The following is a 22866-nucleotide window of genomic DNA, read 5'->3' as shown; positions in this document are numbered from 1 at the left end:
GCTGGGAACTAATTTTTCTGTTTTTCGAGAACCAGTTATTGTTGATGGAAACGTGCTGAACGGTTGGTGCAGGAGCATGTTTACCAATGTGTTACATAACCTCCTCTTTTAGCAAATCTCTGTAAGTGTTTGAGAACTAGAAGACCAGTTTTTCCATTCTTGTTTGTTATAGGATCTTAGCTCGCGGTCTCCGTTATAGTGTGCTTCATTTCATAATACACCTAATGCACATAATACATAATGACAGGTCTGGACTAGTTGGGCTCTCAGACTCTTTTAAATATGCAATTAAATTAGCGTGGTACACACAGTGAAGATCAAAATACTGAAATTTCCTGATGATCTATAATTTAAGAGGAGGTTTGTGTGTGGACGGATATTTGTAAATTGGTTTGCGCTGAGTGGACAGAAGAGTGGCTCATTTAACCCCCCCCCCCCCATCTCTTTCTCTAATGGAGAGGGAGAGAGAGTGGCGGCTGAAAACATGGAGAGTGAAGACTCAATTGTCAGAAACTGGAGACAAGTGGAAGAGCATTATTATTATAATTGGTGCATCCTAACTGTAGTGTGATTGTACTGGCCGTGTTCCACACAGTTCACTCTGTACTTTCATTTAACAATAAAGACAGCAGGGATCTTCTTTTACACTGTGATAGAAAAGCCAGTGCCACACAAAAAGCTACACTTTTACATAAGTGGAGGGTGATCACTGCTAGTTGGTGTGTTGTGTAATTCTGATGAACAGGAAGGCAGTGTGTGCACACCTCAGCGTTGTATTTTGACAGAGGAAATGAGTCGGACACAGCCGGTGGACATGGGCATTCACCGCAAGCACAGGCATCAATACACATGACACACATTGATCAATATCTCTGTGTAATATGGCCGTGTGAAGCTCTTACATGAATAACGGTGTGGGAATCAAGCTCTCTCTGGGTGGATACCTTCTTCCCTCATCACACTGCTAGCGAACATTAAACCTTAAAACCTGGTCAGTTAGTGTTCTACTGCAAGTGTGTTGAGCTCCAGTGAAGCTGTGTTAGCTACAGTTCAAAAGCAAGCAGTGGCTCTCTAAGGAAGCGTGCTCTGCCGTCACACTCCCAGGTTTAGAAGCGTCAGGGGGTGGGGGGAAACCTAACTTGTGAATGGACTTGACACAAAGTAAAACAAGTAAATAGTTTTAAATGTAAACTAGAATGATAAAATAATTGTATCAAATTGTAATCTGCATGTTGTGGTTTATTGTCAGAAAGGAATTAGGACCTCAGAACGGCAAATCTAACTTAAGCATGTGTATATTATGCCAAAATATACCTGAATTTAGAGGGAGAGAGAGAGAGGGGGAGAGGGAGGGAGAGAGAGAGAGAGAGAGAGAGAGAGAGAGAGAGAGAGAGAGAGAGAGAGAGAGACAGAGAGAGACAGAGACAGAGAGGATGAGAGGCTTTCTGTGCCAGTGGCATATCTGTCACCTCACTGTCTGACCTGCAGAACCGGACACACAGCAGTCACAGCTGATGCTCTCGTTTCTGCGACTGTCTGAAACTCCCTCTAGTCTTAAAATCTTCACTGTCAAAAAGGGAAATTCCACAAACTTTCTCAAGCCCTGTTTAATTAAACGTTTAAGCTGTAAACACAGTCATTCTTAGTGATTCGACGTGAAATGCTCTGCTTCAGAGAAACAGAATTGTTCACAGTTGTGGTGTGTTAGGAGCCAGACATCTGAAACATTGTGGAGGAAATAACTGGATCAGTCTAGGATCTGGAGCTAATTCTATTTGGGAAGTGCGAGAATATTTGGACTACAAGGTCCTTTATTTACTTATTTATTTATTTGGATGTTTTCCATTAATACACTAGTGGCTATCAGCCATGTTTTCACACTGGGCTCTTTCCAAATGCCTAGTGACCTTTCTACAAAGAATTTAAGATAAACACGCTACACGCAAAAGTACTTTCATTTTGAGGATGGCTGAAGATGTTAACCTTTGCTTGCTGTTAAAGGAAAGTAAACACTGTTCACGTGGGGAATAAGCAATGGTGGCGTCACTTTGGACACCTACTCATCCCACGTTTCTTCTGACTTTATTTGTTAAAAAGCCACTGATTTGTCAGTGAAGAATCGATCATTTGATATCTGATATATTGCCACTAAGGATAACGAAGTCAGGGAATGTGACCTATATGCCTTTAAGGAAGTCAAAATCCGCTCATAGAAATTCATAACTGGTGCCTCTCTGCTTTATTTAATAAGTGTTTGAAGTGCTGAGCTGCAAAGTGGATGAAGGCACTGAGCAGTGTGGAGTGAACTGGTAAGATTTGCTCCTACTTTGTTTCAGTGGGATGTAGATCTTAGGGTTCTCTGAGAACTGCAGTGAAATATGAAGTGGTGGGGCAGGGTTTTGTTTTTCTGTTGGCTGTGAGGTGGTTCATGTTGAGCAGAGTTTTATTCTTAACTTCAGAACTATAATATTGGTTATGATTATAATATTAAAATTAATTTATATATTATACGCAGTTTTTATAAAAATGTATAAGCTCTTAATTATAAATCTAAAAATTAAAAAAAGATTTCATTCAAAGAAAATTCAAAGCTGCTGAAAAGATGTGAATATATATATACAATTCATTCATTATCTGTAAGCGCTTATCCAGTTCAGGGTCACGGTGTGGGCTTCACTCACTATTATAATGAGTGACTGAAGCTACAGTACTTTAAGGTACTTTTATTGTATTCATGTACTCATTCATTCATGTAGCATGAAGCTTGACCACGTGACCACGAGGGGTATAAAGCTTCTCAGGTTAAGGCTCTGAAGCAGTGGAAATGTTTTCTCTGGAGTGATGGAGTTCAGTTCAGTACTTTAGTCATGAGCTGGAGTGGTGTTTGTGAAACAAAACTAATCACCGCTATTCAGCACTTGACCTCACTAAAATGCAATCAAATCCACACAGCCATGTTCCAGCATCCACTGTAAAGCCTTCCTAGACGTTTAGAGGCCGAGAGACAAGGCCCGTACCATCTATGAAGGTTCATATGTGTTTTTATTGAAGTATACGAATAATGGTTCATAAAAAATGTTTCAAAGCCAACATTACATTGATCTGTAGTTTAGTGGCTCTCATTGGTTCACACTGTGCCCTCATTTCCCACATCGATTTTCCCCTCTTAAAGCTTTTCTGTTCTCAGATGTCCTGAAATCAAATTGGCCCTCGTTATTTAAATGCTTAAAGATCCCATGTAAAAGCTTGTTCAATGTTAATATATTTAGAATGAAAATGAATTTCCATTTTATGGATGTTTTTCCCAAAATACCTATTGGAGCTGTGACAAGCTACGTCTTAGAACCAATTAAATCTTTCACCAGACGTCCTGAGGAGTATCTGATTCATAATCTTGAATTTGTGCAGTGGATCGTACCCAATATACTCCATATATAATAATGTCATCTCATTCAATTGGCTTTAATAGTAATGTAATAAATTACACTTACATTAGCTGACCTTACTATGGTTCCAGTGGTTAAATGCAATAAAATCCTCAAAGCAATGTTTCAGCGTCTAGGCTAAAGCCTAGAGGCTCTAAGATGAATAATATTTTTCATTTCACAAGAAATGATTAATGAGTAATGACGGGAGTGCTTGGAGATTCTAGAGTGATACTAATACAAATCTCTCTCTCTCTCTCTCTCTCTCTCTCTCTCTGTGTGTGTGCAGAAATTAGCAGCAGAGTGTCAGAGTGCTGGTTACAGTGGGATTCTGATCCCGTATAAGTGTGATCTCTCTAACGAGGAGGAGATTCTGTCCATGTTCTCTGCCATCAAGACGCTGCACCAGGGAGTGGACGTGTGTATCAATAACGCAGGCCTCGCTCACAATGAACCGCTGCTCAGTGGACGCACTGATAGCTGGAGGAACATGATCGACGTGAGTTACTCTCCCACACTCACACACACACACACACACACAGAGTCTCGAGTAACATTTATGTGCACACAAAAATAAAACTTTAAATTAGTAAATTACAATACGGCATGAAATTAATATCTAATTATAAGACACAAAAAATACTGATTTGTTTGTGAACTTATTGATACAAGTTCACCTTAGATTATTTTTAGATGGTAACACTATGTTTGGGGACTTTTATAAGTTAAAACATCACTTGTCTACAGGGATATAAACAGATTAAGTACAACACACCAGTCATTTTTTGTAAGATCTGCCGAAGTCTGCAAACGTAGGATCAATCTGAGTCTCCAGTTACAGCACGGAATAATAACAGTGCTGATTAAATCTGTAGAAAACAAAAATGGAGAAGAACAGGAGCCAAGTGAGAATGAATAAAAACCAGCGCTTGTCATGTTTTGAGGTGTGTAAGAAGGGCACATTTGTAAGGTGGGTTTTATTAAACAAAGCGTTGCACAATAAATAGACAGGAATATAAACTAAATACAACACAGAGCAAAACCAAACTGTTCACAAAACCATACTACGGCTTGGAAACTCTGTTCTACTGTAATACTGACAATGACAGACAGAGGAAACACGAGGAGACGCAAGGCACAAGGGACAAGACTACGACAGGGAATCATGAGGAGCAGAGGGTGGAGACTAGAACATAAACAAAACAAAACGACAAGGTCAGAAAAACACACAAGACGAGGGCAGATCCTAACACAAAGGGTTTTTCCTCAAAGGGTTTGTCGTAACTACAGTGATATATGTGAACTGTTATATTTTAGGTGTAATTGAACTGTACTGACCACTTCTCAGGTGAATGTGCTCGCTCTGGCCATCTGCACGCGTGAGGCCTACCAGTCCATGAAGGAGAGAAACGTGGACGATGGACACATCATCAACATCAACAGGTTACTGCCTAGTTTTCACACTTTTGAATCCTGAAACATTGATTAATGACCTGTAATAGGAGAAATAGAGCCTCTGTCATCATTACTCCAGGCTCAGCACTGCAGAGACTACACTTTATATCTTTTAGAGGAGGGTAGGAAGTGTAGTGTGTGCCAAAGGCTGTGTATCTTCCTCATTAACACCCTCCCACCCTTTGTGAGTGACTGAGAGATCATAATCCTGATTTGGCAAGCAGCGCACTTAAAGCGATCCTGTGGCCAAAACCAGCTTGAGTCTGAATGTACATGACAGGCCAAAAGGGTGGAAGCAAACTGCATTTTTTGGGGTCTCAGAACAATTATATCAATTTGCCAGCGGGAAAATTTCTGTCCAGCGATGTGTGTCGTGTAGGGTTAATGTAACTGTTGTTTTTCTGTGCGCAGCATGGGAGGACACAGGGTGGTGGCAAGTGCTGACGAGCATTTCTACTGTGCCACAAAATATGCTGTGACGGCCCTCACAGAAGGGCTCAGGCAAGAGCTACGGGAGGCTAAGACACACATCCGCGCCACGGTGAGACACAAACAAACACACCTACACACACACAAAAGTTTGGTGGTTAATCACCTTGCGTAAGTCTATAACACCACTTCCCTAAACACTGCAGACTAGGGTTCAGTTCCCTGCTCAGGCAAGCACATAAAGCTACACCAAGAAGAGTCCATGGGCAAGAATCCTAACAGAAACATGATAAATGATCATATGCTGCTCTGGAGGGGCGGCACGGTGGCGCAGCAGGTAGTGTTGCAGTCACACAGCTCCAGGGGCCTGGAGGTTGTGGGTTCCATTCCCGCTCCGGGTGACTGTCTGTGAGGAGTTGGTGTGTTCTCCCCGTGTCCACGTGGGTTTCCTCCAGGTGCTCCGGTTTCCTCCCACAGTCCAAAAACACACGTTGGTAGGTGGATTGTGTGTGTGTTTGTGTTGCCCTGTGATGGACTGGTGCCCCCTCCAGGGTGTGTTCCCGCCTTGCGCCCAGTGATTCCAGGTAGGCTCTGGACCCACTGTGACCCTGAACTGGATAAGGGTTACAGATAATGAATGAATGAATGAATGCTGCTCTGGAGAGGAACATCATCTAAGAGCCACCAATGTAAATGTAAATCTAATCAGATATGTTATGTCTTCAGTTCAGCTCCTGAAGTCCTACTGTGGGAACTGTGGGATAACTTGCTGTATCTGTCTCTTTACAAGAATTTAAGCTTAAGGAGCAAACATCAGCCACCTTATATTTCAGCTGTTGGAAAACTCTAATTCTCGTAGTCAGATTTCATAGTCAAGTAACTGGTTTGCTTCCCTTTGGCAGTGTATATCTCCTGGAATAGTGGAAACTGAGTTCGCCTTCAGGCATCACAACAGTGATCCTGAGAAAGCTGCTGCTGTTTATGAAAGTATAAAGGTGAGCTGTGTGTGTGTGTGTGTGTGTTTGTTTCTTTTGTTATTCCAGATCTTTTTAACTGTATTTTTTTGTACTTTATAGTGTTTGAAAGCTGAAGATATAGCCAGTGCTGTCAGATATGTCCTCAGTGCCCCTCCACATGTTCAGGTGAGCTCAGTTATTCAAGTAGATTTAAACATTTTCTTGATTTTTAGCCAGTTCACTTTTATTGCACATCAAATTAATGTTAGTATCACAGCTGAGATACAAAACTGGAGAAGCAAATCTAATCTCAATTCTGACCCTAATAGTCTCGCAGTGCGCACTCTCTCTCTCTCAATCTCGGAGTGTATATCTTATTTCTTATTGTCATTTGAGCACCTATTAAAGCAACATCACTGAAGCCATAGTCCTGAAAATAAAAACGTTTCACCCTCATCTTTTCTGACTGTGTCCTTGCGTCCTGTTTTGTCTCTTCAGATTGGGGATGTTCAGCTGAGGCCGGTGGAGCAGGTGTCCTAGCGACAGGATGGACAGCACTGCATCGGAGGAGTGGACAGAGCCAGTGGTCACTGTGTCTCTCTGGCAGCACCTGCTGGACAAAATATGTATAACACCTAGTTTTTAAAAATACAATGGAATTGAAGGGAATTTGGGATTTGTTTTTTGGATGAGGAGGGTGGAGGAATAAAAATAACAAAATCTGAAAATCCGACACCAGGTGAGAGTCTCCCTCGTATTTAGAGGAGGGGAGAGGAGAGAGAGAGAGAGGGAGGGAAGAGAGAGAGGGGGAGACAGAAATGAGATTGGTACTGTTCCAATTTACAGATACATTGCTGCCTCAATGTGAATGGAATTGTTTTATTATAGGGAGTCATTTTCTAATAAATGACACAAACTGGAAATGGAACAGAGCAAACAAGGCCACAACGGCCTTCACAAAACCTGAACCGACCTCTATTACAGGAACAAAATGCCGCCAGTTGCACATATGAGTTTTTTTAGGTCATAAGACATATCTGTTTTTCAAAATGAGGAAAGAAAAGCATTCTTGCTCAGTGAAGGGTAATATATAAGTAACACTGTCGCAGTTATAATGCATTATTGAATATGTCTCATACAGATTTCTAACACATCTATAATGTCTTACATTAATGACTTGAATGACCATAACCCAGGCTTGTTTTTCTTTTAATATCAAGACATATTATTTAGTTGCTACTAAAAATCATTCTGTATGTAATATATAATATGATTCTGATGTGTATCTATGACACCGAGGGACTCAAGTATGGGCAAAAATATGGGTCCTTTCTGTTTAAGGAATTAAACCTTTCACAATGATATATTCCAAGATTTAACTTAAAGTAAGAATATTCATTTGCATATGTGACATTCATATATTCATAACAATATGCAACAAATATCACATCAAGCTGGACCCTTTATTTTTACCTCATTAAATTTAGACAGTCACTAAAGCACACAATTAAAATATAAATATATATTTATATCATTGGCCCGAGTAAAGCCTTAATTTAGACTTTAAACAAGTTTTTAAAATGAAAAAATAAGGTCATAATCTATGACCTATGACCTATGGCTATACTCCATGTTTCAAATAATGCTTTATTTATAAAGAAAATTGCAACAGGGAAATACTGACTATTTTCATGCTATAATCAGAAAACCATTTATCATTATTTTTAATGATTTATTAGGACTCCCACGTATAATTCTAAATACTATTATTATTATTAGCAGACTTCCCAGTTATAATAAATACTTGGTTCTCCCTGCAGCCTCCGTCTATTGCACCACAATATTAAGATGTAATCTAGCTTGCGATTACATTAACGTTCTCATGTAATGACATAGAACTCAGAGTAGGCCTCATAAAAAGACATTACAGATGTGTTATGCTTCATACAGCACCTCATAATGCATCATAATCGCTATATGAAGAGTTACATTGATAATTGCTGTATTATTTTTATAAGTATTCTAACTTCTGATTGTATGACTTCATAACCTTGAATGGCTCAGCCCATTGCTCTTCTTTTCAACCAATCAGCTTTCGCTGAGTCTAAAGTACCCATGATGCTCAGTGCCTGGGCCTCGGTTGCACGCTGTTGAAGGGTTAACGCGGTCAGCCTGTATAACAAGCGCATGATATCATTAAAGGAGAAGGCATTTGAAGTACCTCGATGTCATGAAATCACACTTTGTGTACAACTGCTTTTTGCACTTTGGACAGAGTAAGATACTGACCATTTCTTAGGAACATGTGACTAACTTTTACTGCACATTTTAAAGGAGCCCTGCTTCTGTTCGAGCGTGTGTGGATAAGGCAGATGTTGTCATGAATTAAAATTTTGAAAGATTATTAGTGCTGTTTTTGTTTGTTTGTTTTATCGTTCTCAATATTTGTTCCTCCATGTGCTGTCAGTTATGAGCATAAAACATGTTTTCTTCAAATCCCTGCCTCCACTGGTAATGTATTTCACATTATTCAGTCACTGTAATTAGTACAGGGTGGGTCATTTATATGGATACACGTTAATAAAATGGGAATGGTTGGTGATATTAACTTCCTGTTTGTGGCACATTAGTATATGGGAGGGGGGAAACTTTTCAAGATGGGTGGTGACCATGGTGGCCATTTTGGATCCAACTTTTGTTTTTTTCAAAAGGGAAGAGGGTCATGTGACACAAGAAAAACAACAGTGTGCTTTATTTTAATTACTTTATTCTTTTATGAGTTATTTACAAGTTTCTGACCTCTTATAAAATGTGTTTAAAGTGCTTCTCATTGTGTTGGATTGTCAATGCAACCCTTTTCTCCCACTCTTCACACACTGATAGCAGCACCGCAGGAGAAATGCTAGCACACGCTTCCAGTATCCATAGTTTCAGTATAATAATGTGAATAGTCAACACCGTGTTTATGTAGTGAATTCACCTATTGTGTGTACACTCATTTTGGACACATTCAGTTGTGTACACACAGCTCATTAGAATATCAGCAAATTGGGACACATTGGAGCTGCCCTAAATACACCTAAGGTCACTGTGCCAATGTAAATTATTAGGCAAAGAGCAGAAGTGGCAAAAGAGAAAGTGAAACAATACTTTTCAGGATTTAATTCTAACTTTGTGACTTTCCTAATCATCTCAAAACCAGCCTCAAGAACCTTAGATGCAGATAAAAACAAATTTGCCAACTCTGCTAGAGGGGTATAAAATCACTGCGCTGTGAAGCAGTGGAATAGATTTCTCTCGAGTGATGAAGGACAATGCAATATCTCTGGGATGAGGTGGAGGTTTTTAAACTTAACAGAAAAATGTGTCCATCAGGCTGCAGTATTTACCGAAAAAGAAAAAAGTACATGATGCATTATGGTATTTGTATAAGCTAGCCCTGTATTGCTTTTGTTAAAGGGGAATTTCATTCATTCATTGTCTGTATCCAGTTCAGGGTTACGGTGGGTCCTTAGCCTACCCTGAATTATTGGGCACAGGCAGGAACACACCTTGAATGGGGCAAATGTAAGTGGAATTTCAGTGATTTATAAAATGAATATGTAAACAATATATTTAAGTGGGTTGATATGAAAAGTTGCATTGTAGAATACTCACAGACCCAGATTTAATCTGAAGTGGCGATGATAGGAATCACAATGAAGAGTTAGCCATTTTTAGCTCATCAGTTTAATTTTGCACATATTCAGAAAAAAAGTGTGAAATTCCACATTAGGCCTAAGCTATTTTTGTAAAGGAGCCCTGTTTTGCAACAGATAAATGTGACTTAATCTCAAATCATTACTGAACCCTCTATTGCGTAAATTCTACCAAAACACACAAAAGAAAAGTCAGCTGTGGAAACGATAGATGGAAAAATCAAAGAGGAATTGAAACACATTTACCAACTTCACCCTTTGGACTCTGAGAGATAAAAACTTAATCTAAGTGTATCTTACTCAGAGGCTGGGTGCTGAAGTGTGTGTTCAAGTGTCCTTCACTTTTCAGTGGAGCATTTCCACTCTCAGTGATGTAAGGCTTAACTTGACCAGATTAATATTAATATCAGGTCTTGCTTTTGTGACTAGCTGTACCTAATAAAATAAAAATTCATAGGTTTTTGTCGTTTTCAAAATACCTTTAGAAGTGCAGTACTTTCTCTGACCAGAAAGTGGCGCCAAAAACCCGTTGACTATTTTTAAAACTTAAGAATCCCAACATTTCAGTAAAATAGAATTTTTGGATAAATAAAAAATAGCTTTAATATAGTAGCCTTGTGTTATTACTAACAAGTTTAATGTGTTAAGAAAAATGATCAGAAAGATGTGTGAGTTATAATAATGTGCAAAATGCTTCATATCTAAAAATAGAGGATCAATCATGAGGCAGGAGACTTGACAAAAGATGATTATCTCGTTTGAGAAAGTTGCCCTACTGCCTTCAAAGAGCAGTCATTTAATCTCTCCAATGGTTGTTCTTCAATGGTATAAAACTTCCACATTACTGACACTTATTGAGAGGATGTCTTTTAAACAAGGCCGTCCCTAATGTGGGGATCACTGTGTGGTGAATAAACTGGTTCATTTATGGACTACAAAGAAATTTGGTCCATCATCTTGTATGTTACACTTTATAGAAAAATAAAAAACTCTAAATAATCATAATAATATCTAAAATAGTTCTGCTACTTTTAATCATAAAATCCACAGACTGCTCTGTTAAGATCAACACAGGATGTAAGGTCCATATGGTGTGATTGGGTTAGAAAACATTTAAAAATGGAGTGTAATTTACAGAGCATCTCTGAGTGCTCCTCTGAATCCTCCTGGATGGCGTAAAGCTCCCTGCATGTCCATTTCCATAGTGGCCTCCACAGCCGACCAGTAGCAAAGCCAGTAAGGTCTATCGGAGAGCTGCTGTAGCCTGAGATTCGAGAACATCACCTCATAAATTGGTCTGTATTGGAGGTTTTTCAGGCAGAGGGAAAATGGAGCTGATAACAGTGAGATTTGATGTTACTTCAATAACTCCTGTCTTCTGGAGGTAGTACGGACTCGATTCAGCTTCGTCCAGTGCAAATGGTCTGATGGACTTCCTCAATTTCTTAAAGGAGAAAAGGGACTTTTTAAAACATTGTACTGCAAGTAATCGACGAAAACCAAAAATGATTTATGTAATTTTATACTACAACCAAGCAAATGCTAAACTACCAATACTGTAGCTAAAGATTTAATCTTTGAGAGTCAAAACATATATGGATACATAGATAGCAGTATATAAACATAGCAAAAAAGTAAGGAAATTTGTGTTTGTTAGATTATTTCCTTCTTATAAAAATTCTTGACAATAAATCTTATACCGTTGGAAAGCCTGTTAATTTCCCTTTTAAATGGTGCCACATTTGTAAGGAACATGCATTTGTGGGAGGAGCAGTAGAGCTGAGGATGTGAGTTGCGCCTATGAAAAATTAGCCAAATCCTCTCTGCCAATGCTAAACAGTTTATTTTGTGTGATGGTGTGGGGTGGCGGTTTAGAGGCAAAGTTATTACCTCAGTGAAGGAGCCAGGCAAGACCCAGAGTGTGTGCACTGCAGCAAGTGGGATCCAAATGATGGAGGCCATTGCGATGACCCAGCCAATCCCCTGAGCCCAGTCTGGGTAAACATAACTCTCATAGCGTGCCGGTTTAAACTGAATTACTGAGAACACTAGAATAATCTGAGGAAGAAGGAACCGATCACAGAAGCAATTAGGAAGTAAAATATCATTGTTTTCCTCTTATATTATTTGCCCTCAGAGAACATCAAGCTGTTCATATGGGTAGTGAATCTGTTAGCTAATGTTGGTACCCCTAGTTCCGGCCACTTGTAAATACAATATCAGAAATCTTAGCTAACTGTAAATAAATAGAAGGACTTTACTCACTCAAATCAACATTTTTCAGGAGTCATGTGTGTAGATTAATGTCCAAGACTTGATTGACTTTGAAAGAAAATATGTTTTTAGATAAAAACGCTTATGTTTAAGTAGGTGCCAATACTGCTAAGATTATTGGTGCCCCCTAACTTAGGCCACCTCCCCTGCTTGTGACAGTCAAACGTTGCTACCACATTCAGTGGTTTTGAGAGGTTCACAATGAGATTACGTTTGTCCTGTGTTAGTATCCGTACTCTACATGTAAGGATTACAGTGGCGGTAGATTTTCCCCTCAGAGAAAAGGAAGCTAACCGGTAAGCTAACTTTTACACTGAGGGAAATATCTGTCACGAAATGGAAATGTGTTGTGTTCCACATGCAGTTTTGGACACAAAGAATTACAACACTGTTAGAGATACTTAAATATTGTTTAGATATGTGATTTTTTGCAAGACTAATGTTTAAATGCCCTACTAAGTTGTGAACATACGTTTTATTGTTTTACCTACTGTGATTGGCGAAGAGAGAGAGCGGAATTGCACCATATACGACAGTGGCCGGAAATAGGGGGACAGCCAGAGTTAGGAGGAAGACTGTTATATGCTAGCCACATTAGCCTTATAGCAAGTTCACCCTTCCGGTTGTAGGAAAGCACGAAAATTATTAGCAAATATTAGCATATATTATATCAATTAATTATTTTCTGAAATATGTCCAGAGTGATTTCTCACTGGCTTTAAAGCCTGGTCAGTTAGGGTTAATTCACTGAGATAAGATAGTAATGAAAAATTACAAAGCCACACAAAAAATGTACAAAGTGTATTTCAGAGTGGAACACATTGACCCGTACTACTCACAGTGACCAGCAGAGGACATATCACTATCCAGCAAATCCTGAAAAAAATATTGGGCCTTTTCCCAGTCATCTCCTCTATATTACTGGACATACGCTTTACCCCTGGGGACAGAAGGAATAAACATTCAGGCCTTTGTTTATATATATATATATATATTTATTTTTTAAAATATGTTTGTGATGGTTACATTTTTATAGCATTGCTGTCATTTTCCTTTACCACTATTGCATGATATAGCGATTTTCTCTCCTTTTTTCTTTTTAAACTTCATGATAACAATTAAATACATATTGTGTGAACCAAATATTTGCCATGTGAAAAATAGTCAGAGAAAGTTAAATAATATTTTAAGCTAAAGGGTGTTCTGCTTGTACTCGTACCATACAACCAGCAAATAGCCACGACCTCAAAAAAGGCCAGGAACATAATGGACACTATGGCAGTGTAATGGTCCATCAGCTGAAACACGTAGATCCCAGACTGAGAAAACAGAATGATTAGCAATTTATTTCTCTGTTAAAAGGCCCATATCATGGGAAGCCATATTTTCCTGATTTAACATTCCATACATTCATCAATTCAAAGAGAAATTGGTGAAAGAAGATTTTTCACGTGTGATTTTGGACAATTTCTTTTGGTTTATTCATTATTCATTCCAAAAACGACAATATGGAATCTAATTTGCAAAATATTGATATTAAATGTACAATAAAATGTGAAAAATTAAGACTGGATAATTGTATTTTAGGAATGAATCATGACAAATTTTAAAAGTGAAAAATTATGGATCTGGACCCTTTAATGTTCAGTTTGTCATAGATATGAATGGTAATATTAAATTTAAAAATGTGAGGTTACCTGCATGACATGAGGAATGCCAAGGAGAAATGCAGTGGTGCACACCACCAGAACCAGCAGTTCCTTCTGCCTCAGATACTTCAGCAATGGTTTACCATAACTGTCCATTAGACTGGTCACCATGACTTCTACCATGGCAAACTGCACACACACACACACACACACACATTTATTTTCAGGTACATCATGCCTTCATTCACTCATCTTCTGTTACTGTTTAACCCTGTTCAGTGTGTATCTTGAGCTTACCTGCAATCATTGGGCTCAAGGCCAGAAAACACACCTTGGACAGGGTTTCAGTATATCAGAGGGCTTCATCCACTCACCCAGTCACTCACACACTCACACCTGAGGGCAATTCTGCAAAAGCCAATCCACAGTGTGTGATTTTGGATTTTGGTGGAGCACCCCGGTGAAACAAACATCACAAAACAGGGATACCACTGGAGGACACAAGACCATGAAGCTGTGTGGCAATACTAGATACCTGTTGCACCACTGTGCTCCCCACAGTTATATTAATAATACTATTTAAATATTCTATGTCATTTTGGTTTGGTAACTTCAAAGGACTGTTAGTCATTTGTTTCAGTTATTGTATTTGAGATGTGTCCAGAATGATGGAAACAAATTTAGTTCATTTTAAGGTGAAAGAGAAAGCTCTATATCATCATTAATCAAGTTCAACATGTAGATTAATGCCTAAAACCTCTTATAATCACAATCCTTTGAGGCACTTGCAATAAAAACATAGCATTGTTTAAATATAGCGTTACAGACACTTGCCAAACTAGCATCCCATATTATCCCTAAATAAATTTAAGCTTGACATCTGAACAATTATCTGAATCTCATAATGTTACCCTTCAAACCTTCACCAGTTTCCACTTAGATTTTTTCCTCTCTGTTGATAATCACACAACAAAGCAGAATAGCACACATCTTTGTCCACATCCTTCCTGCAAGTCAACACACCATAATGCTTCAATTTAGGTCAGTTACTAAGCTGTAGATGCTAAACATCTGGAGATAGCTTTATAAAGCCTCTGAGAGCAGATGTGCTGCTTCTGGGTCACAATGGTGTTCAGATTATAATAACCAAGACCATTACAAACTTTAAAGAAGCTTTTTTCCCCTGTGTCTTTTAAAAATATGGACCCTAAACAATTTGCAAGCCAAGCTGAAGCCAAAACTAAATCAAAATACTAACAGTAACATTGTTTACATACCAGCTTCTAGTTTCTTCTACAGTAACAGCCTGTCACTAATAAAGCCTTCATTTTGATCCATAAAGGACAAACGTTGTCAGAAAATATAGATTAAGCTCATGTACAACTATGTTAATTTCTGCTAGTGTCCCTGTGGTATTTTAGTTTGTTAGCGTTAAGCTAATACAAATGTACATCAGGCATTTAAGTTAACTTCTGCCAAGCTACTGAACGTCACAAATGGATGAGCTCCCAACCTAAATTTTACAGTGAAATAACTTGCTACAAGAACATTATCAAATATTAACTAAAAAGTGTAATTACCACAGGGAAGATAAACCTATATGCTGTTTATAATACAACCGCACAACAAAAGTTACATCACTAAAGCCAAAATTCTCTCTCTCTGGTTCTGTATTTGTATCCACCTACCAAATTGTGTTCTTGGACTGTGGGAGGAAACCGGAGCACCCGGAGGAAACCCACGCAGACACAGTGAGAACACACCACATTCCTCACAGACAGTCACCCGGAGGAAACCCATGCAGACACAGTGAGAACACACCACACTTCTCACAGTCACCCGGAGTGGAACTCGAACCCACAACCTCCAGGTCCCTGGAGCTGTGTGACTGTGACACTACCTGCTGTACCACCATGCCACACTTAGTAATGAACCCTGACCAGCTGATGTAACTTTCAAGAGTTGTGTGTATATCTGAAAGGTGTGTATATCTGATTTATACCTCACTGTCCAGACCAAGGCAGAGCAGCATGAAGAAGAAGAACACTGCCCACATTGGAGCGACTGGCATTGTCACAAAAGCTTGTGGGTAAACCACAAACACCAAGCCTGGACCTGCAGAAATATAAAATGAGTATTGCACAAGTTAATATATCAGCACATTTATTAAAGAAAAAAATGCTAAACAGATTTGCGTTAAAGAAGCAACAAAACATTTCATCCATTATATTATATAATATTATATTATCCAGTACAGGTTCGCGGTGGGTCCGAAGCCTACATGGACTCACACCCTACCAACGTGTGTTTTTGGACTGTGGGAGGAAACCCACTCGGACACAATGAGAACACACCAAACTCCTCACAGACAGTCACCTGGAGCGGAACTTGACCCCACAACCTTCAGGTGCCTGGATCTGTGCCATGCTCAACACACCACCGTGCCGACGTCAACAAAACCTGATTCTTCTTTATGTTTATACTGACACCTATTGGCTTGGCTGAATCAGATACACAAGACATAAACCTATTTTAAAATCATGGCTGCACCCTTGTGGGGGGATGCACTCTATCAGTTCATTCAGTGAATAAAAAGGAACACGATACTTCATCTCCTGTAAAGTTTTGTTTACAGAAAAAATGTAAAACAAATAAGAATGAATTTTTTATGGTTAAACAACTGATTACGCCAAAGAAATTTGATTCTTGCAAATGTACCAGAGCAAATGTTAAATAATATGCCCAAGATCTTGCAACTCACCATCAACTGCAATGTCACTAACTGGAATATTCTGGAGGTAAGACATGTATCCAAATGCAGAAAATATCACAAAACCAGCCAAAATGCTGGTCAGTGAGTTAGTGATGGCAATAGCTAAAGTGTCCCTACAATAAACACAGACAAACACACAAACAAATGGAATAATTCAAATATTCAGGTTACAGTTCTTTTTAGAGTTGTATAAAATATCAGTCTTACTTGAGGACATTGTTGTTGAAGGAGTTGTAGCTGGCCATAGCCATCAGTGACCCAAAGCCTATCCCAATGGAGTTAAAGATCTGAGCAGCTGCATTCACCCACACCTATGGACCACAGAAAATACAAAATGAGACAAAATTATAAATGAGAAAGATACTGTGTTTTAGTCACAGTCATGGACCTACAGTTTTACATCTTCACTGTGGGTCAAAAAGTATCTAGACACTCCTGTCTCATTTTTGAATTCTGCTACATTTAGATGGTGTTCAGTTGCATATAAAGAGCTTGGATAATCCCCTTTGAGTAGAATGGGAGCAGGCCAGTGTCACCATGCTCAGGGCCAAGTGTTGCCTAGAGGGGTATACAACCACATCCCTCTCTAAAGGCACAAAGTGATTTGGCAAATCATTAAAATATATTAACTAAAGAAAAATTCGCCCTGTGAAGGACTGGCACCCCTCCAATGTGTGTTCTAGCCTTGCGCCTGATGGTTCTGGGTAGGCTACAGACCCACTGTGACCCTGAACTGGGTAAGTGATTACAGATGAATAAATGAATGAACTTAAGCTAAATTTTCTTCATGTAATCAGACCTTAACATGTGATATAAGACGTCTCCTTTATACCCTTCTCATACCTCCATAGACAGCAGCTTCTCCCACTCAGGAATGATGAAAAACTTGATGCCTGCCAAAGCTCCTGGAAGCTGGACATTGTTAATGAGCAGAGCCACCAAGATGACGTAAGGAAATAGAGCTGTAAAATACACCACCTACAGATCACACACAGAGTGAGTGTAAAGGAACGATACATGGTGTGGGCACATGGTGCAGTGGTATACACATTGGCTCAATCATTGGATCATTGCTAATTTGATTCCTCAGCCATCTGAGGCCAGGAGTCCCAGATCACAATCAGGCACGCTCTCTGGGTGGGTGGGATGTCCCCCCTCTCCCTTTACCACACAAATGCAATGCTGCTCAGTGCAGATGTCTATTGACTGACAGAGTAGAACTGGGACAGCTGGCATTCTCCTCCACAGAGATGTCCAAAGATATTGCATTGACAGCCAGTTCGAAAAGAGGCAGTGGCTGGCACTGCACGTCTCAGAGGAAGCATGTCATCATCCCAGTTCGGTGGCATGTTTTGTGATGGTGGGGTGGGGGGGTTGTGACTAACACATGGCACTAATGCAAATTTTTGATAAACAATCATTAGTCAGTTTTGCCTTCCAACCCCCGTAATCATCACTCACTAGTAATATTTCCTCACTGCACTTGAGTGTGTCTGCACTTCCCCTGTGATAAACCAAATCCCGTATTCCACAACTACACTTCCCATCCTCTTGGTCATCCTTCCACCCATTTACCTTTCCAGTGGACTTGACCCCCTTGAAGATGCAGAAATAAACAAGGAGCCATGCCAGCAGCAGCAGGAGAAAGAGTTCCCATCTCATAGCACCTGTTTCCTCCAATCCTGAGGTTCTTTGCAGCATTTTATAACTGAAATCAGAAACAACATCACAATATTTTCTTGTAGCCCACATATTGTAATGGACAACATTAATTTGTCCATGTCCAAAAACATGTAATTAGTGAATTATTGTAAAGTGCACCCATTCAACTAAGCATACACCACTGGTGTAATTTCCACAGACAAAAATTAAAATGAAATGAGACACTCAAACAAGTGTACAAGCATGAGTCAGTGAGGTGTAAACTTACTATTTATATGTAAACACTGCTTAAAGCTCATAAAATCTCATACAATTTTAAGGGTTCCATAAACTCAACACATTTTTTCTGCTGGTTTTTGCTGAATAAGAGTTAGTAAAAACTGCTACCAGTCGATTTAAGCAGTTTATTGGTCTGTGTTGGGGTGTGCTGTATATAAAGAGAAGAGAAGAGAAGAGAAGAGAAGAGGCCATATAAATGTGTGAGGTAAGATGTGAGGGAGACAGACTTGAAGAACTGCTGGCTGGCAGTGGAGGCAAAGGGGGCAGAGCTGGAGTTGTCAGAGCAGTTGGGTCTGTTCCAGGAGTTGTTACAGCTCTGCCAGGGCAGCTGACTCTGGAAGGAGCTGAAGAGGTAGTAGAGAGCCCATGTGATGATCAAATTATAGTACGAACACATAATGAAGGAGATGGCCACAGTGGCTATGCCCACACCTGAGAGAAAAAGACATGACACAGTTTAATGACACACAAGCATGTGTCATTCAGAGACAGTAGCCCCATCATTCCAGAGAACATAGTCCCACTGTTCCACATTGCATGGGGCTATGGTGTATGTGGTACACAGCAGTCCTGTGGCCAGAAAATGACCAGTGTTGAGTCAATTCTACACCTATTGTATATAATTTCTGGGCACCGAAGTGCACAATACAGTATGGGAAATAATGTACCTTTTAGCAAAGGGCACGCCTTGGCCATGGCATGGACGGGACCCTTCCTCAAGTACTGACCCAAGGTCAGCTCCATGTAGAGCAGAGGAATACCCAGAAGGACCAGCATGAGCAGGTAGGGCACCAGAAATGCACCTGAGCAACACACACATCCTTTGTCAACGTGTTGCAGGCCTCAAATTCAATGAGTGAATATTTGCTAAATAAAAACAATAAAGTTCATTCATTTAAACGTTAAATATCTTATCTTTTTTGTGTATTCAATTGAATATAGGTTGAAAAGGATTTGCAAATCATTGTATTCTGTATTCATTTGTTTTACACAACGTCCCAACTTCATTGGAATTGGGGTTGTACTGTGTGTATATATTAGTGTCACTGTCACACAGCTCCAGGGACCTGTGAGGAGTTTGGTGTGTTCTCCCAGTGTCCGGGTGGGTTTCCTCCGGGTGCCCACTCACGATGGTAGGTGGATTAGCGACTCAAAAAACTGTGCATAGGTGTGAGTGTGTGTTCCTTCCTTGCACCCAGTGATTCTGAGTAGGCTCTAAACAACTGCGAACCTTAAATGGATAAGCGGTTACTTACCTAAATTAATAATTTACAGTTAAAATGTACAGTGTCCTGTCATGTCTTACATTTTGCACTCTTCTAAAAAATATATATATTTTTCTCCAAGCTCCCCAACTGAACTCTAAAAACACATTAAAATTGTGCTCAAATTATTAATAAAATATAAAATAAAAATCACTAATACAAATGAACAAACGGATCATGTCAAACAAGACACTAATTATAAACTAAGCAGTAACACAAAATGCAATGTATTACAAATTACAATAACTGTAAATGACCTTATGGGAGTTTGTAAACAAACAAGGCCATGTATTATGGGTATCTGCTATTTGATAGGGTAGATCAGTTGTACACTACCTATTGTGATGCATTGTGGGATTGTTTGAGTGCAATGTGAATTGTGAACTATGTTGTCGGACACCACTACAAAATGGTGGAACCCCAAAATAGTTCAATGTTCAATAGGGCAATGTCTCATATACCGCATCTATTAGCACTCATGGAGGAGTGGCCTATGTTCCATCAAATTACATGGTCAGATCTAACTGCTGTGTAATGATTGTGGAATCATGTGGGGTTGAGTTTCTGTGTTGGGGTCAAGCCTGTTGAATTTTAAGGAGGAATGAACTACAGTTTGGCTCACTTCAAATCACACAAACAGTTCAACACTATGTGTGTTTGCACTCTGTCAGATTTACAAAATCTGTATTAAATTATGTACAGAATGAGTGAGTGTGGTGTGGAACTCAAGATAATGTGTCCTATCTTATGTAATAATATTTATTGCATTGTATTTTATCATGTTATCAGTCTTTTTCTGTATTCATTCACTTTTGAAATATGGCTTATAAATGATGACTGAAAATAAAATTATCTTCTCTCTCTCTCTCTCTCTCTCTCTCTCTCTCACACACACACACACACACACACACACACACACACACACAATTAATGACTACATTTTGATTTTCCTGTTCTATTAACACTGAAATGACTCACAATAAATTAATATGGAGATTATACAATAAAGCTTGCATAATATCCTTAGACTGACACTGAGTATGTTGGCCTTAGACTCATACACATCGGTTCCAGAGGTCCAGAGATCAGAGAACACAGTCCCATTATTCATTCGTTCGTTCATTGTCAGTAACCGCTTAACCAGTTCTGGGTCGCAGAATCACTGGGCGCAAGGCGAGAACACACACTGGAGGGGGCACTAGTCCTTCACAGAGCGACACACACTCACACCTACGGACACTTTTGAGTCACCAATCCACTTACCAATGTGTGTGTTTGGACCGTGGACACAGGGAGAACACACCAAACTCCTCACAGACAGTCACCCTGAGCAGGACTTGAACCAACAACCTCCAGGTTCCTGGAGCTGTGTGACCATGACACTACCTGCTGCGATATACAAACTTGTACATATGACTAAACCCTTGTTTCCACAGTGGGTGCATTTTAAATTAGAAGACTTTAATTCAGAATTCAGTATAAGTGGTGTTTACAAACATCTCAACACACAGTGTACATGTCTGACTCTTCTTACCTCCACCACTTCTATAGCAAAGATATGGGAATCTCCAGATGTTTCCCAGGCCCACAGCGCAGCCGATCCCAGCCAAAGTGAACTCGATCTGCCTGCTCCAAGTCGGCCTCCCAGCCTCAAGCTCCATGGCCCTGGCTCTTTACTGATATTGTCTCTGTTGTGTCCTGCTAAAGCTCCAGGGTCCAGCGCAGGGAGTGAGACAAGCTTGGTTTAAGTGAGACTATAAAAGAAACCTGGTCACATAATCACTGTTTATGGGCATTAATGATTAGCTGGGAATCCCACCAGAGGTGTCTTACCCGACGAACAGGGCGAGAGTAAAGACATTTCAGGAAAGTTTCTCATTGTAAACCTTGTAAAGATTGGATTTTTAATATAAGTTCCACATGTCTAAAGACAAGTAAATTCTAAAAATGTACTCAAAAATACTTTAATAATTACTGCCTTAATTATACCACTTATTCTCCCTATGCCATATATTTATAAAATCATCTATAAAAAAAGTAAAACATTAACCAAACTTAGTCAGAACTATGTGAGTAAGTGTTTTGCAGCTGTGTGCTGGCTAATCATGATGTGCAAGCCCTACATTCCCAGGCTTGGGTAAAAAGTAAACACTGAATAAACACAGTTTCAGATATTGGACATTTTGAGGATAATGTTGAACAGCTATTTCACAAAACAGGATTCCTCTGCCTGCATTTCGTTTTTACTCTGTTTTCTCCTACATTTTAGTCATTGCCAATTGACATCTGTTAGCTTGGTCTCTCCAGTCACATATTTCCTCTGAATATATGAAGCCAGCCACATCCTAACTGCCTCGAGCAAAACATCACAGGCCATGCCCAACACATTTAGAGGAGAAAACAAACTGCCCAATCTGTTTTGTTAATTTAGAGATACTTCAGCATGATGTCGTGTGTGTGTGTGTGTGTGTAAGAGAGAGAGAGAGAGAGAGAGAGAGAGAGAGAGAGAGAGAGAGAGAGAGAGAGAATACACATTGGGTGCTGCCTACTCTTTTTACCAGCAAACTCTTATCTATTATTATCTGTAATTGAATATTTGAATTAAATAACATCCTACACTTAATCGTTAAAGTTGTTGTGAATATTTATGGTCATTAACATGTCTGTGTGGTAAATATGCAAGATGACATATCATGAGAAAATAATCAAAACCATGGCTGAGCATTAGTGCTTTAAAAATACTCACTTAAAAGGAGATTATTTTACAGGATGCAGACACAAGACTAATTAATATCATAAATCTGAAGACCAAGTCACTTACACCAGTAAGTATCAGTGGCACCTGGGAACATGGATGTGTCTGGGTCCAAATATGTGTGTACTGAAAGTGTTAGTTTATACCTGAGCCACTTCTAAGATTTTATTGGGGGATTTTTTTCATAAATACAATAGTTTTTAAATGTGCAATTTTGATGAACAGCGATGAGTTTAGGGGTTTAAT

At 39.4% G+C, this 22866-nt stretch overlaps 2 protein-coding genes across 2 annotated transcripts in view; one reads left to right on the top strand and one right to left on the bottom strand.

The window, feature by feature from the left end:
* Nucleotides 1-8880, top strand: part of dhrs11a (dehydrogenase/reductase 11a) — a 35823-nt gene extending 26943 nt beyond the window's left edge. Inside the window, exons 2-7 of the mRNA XM_066660114.1 lie at nt 3715-3924; nt 4774-4868; nt 5292-5421; nt 6212-6304; nt 6386-6451; nt 6764-8880. Coding sequence (XP_066516211.1) covers nt 3715-3924; nt 4774-4868; nt 5292-5421; nt 6212-6304; nt 6386-6451; nt 6764-6805 — 636 coding nt within the window. The 3' untranslated portion in view covers nt 6806-8880. The remainder of the gene's footprint in view (nt 1-3714; nt 3925-4773; nt 4869-5291; nt 5422-6211; nt 6305-6385; nt 6452-6763) is intronic.
* Nucleotides 8881-10072: 1192 nt separating this feature from the next.
* Nucleotides 10073-21637, bottom strand: si:ch211-283g2.1 (sodium- and chloride-dependent GABA transporter ine). The gene is made up of 13 exons (XM_066658457.1): nt 21400-21637; nt 19269-19403; nt 18828-19032; nt 18235-18367; nt 17503-17637; nt 16867-16970; nt 16648-16772; nt 15889-16001; nt 13935-14075; nt 13457-13556; nt 13077-13177; nt 11854-12021; nt 10073-11407 (listed from the first exon to the last, which is right to left on the bottom strand). The coding sequence occupies exons 1-13, from the start codon at nt 21524-21526 to the stop codon at nt 11249-11251; spliced, it is 1746 nt and encodes a 581-aa protein (XP_066514554.1). The 5' UTR covers nt 21527-21637; the 3' UTR covers nt 10073-11248.
* Between the last annotated feature and the right edge of the window lie 1229 nt (nt 21638-22866).

Source organism: Hoplias malabaricus, chromosome 2, assembly GCF_029633855.1.
Source record: "Hoplias malabaricus isolate fHopMal1 chromosome 2, fHopMal1.hap1, whole genome shotgun sequence".
Classification (NCBI taxonomy): domain Eukaryota; kingdom Metazoa; phylum Chordata; class Actinopteri; order Characiformes; family Erythrinidae; genus Hoplias; species Hoplias malabaricus.
Note: the sequence above shows the minus strand (reverse complement) of the source record. Positions and strands in the feature narration are given on the sequence as shown.

Coding starts and splice junctions, on each gene's coding strand:
- si:ch211-283g2.1 (XM_066658457.1), bottom strand. CDS start 21,526: ATGGAGCTTGAGGCTGGGAGGCCGACTTGGAGCAGGCAGATCGAGTTC. Junction 19,033..19,268: donor GGCGTGCCCTTTGCTAAAAG/GTACATTATTTC, acceptor TTTTTCTCTCAG/GTGTGGGCATAGCCACTGTG. Junction 16,002..16,647: donor TAGTGACATTGCAGTTGATG/GTGAGTTGCAAG, acceptor ATATTTCTGCAG/GTCCAGGCTTGGTGTTTGTG.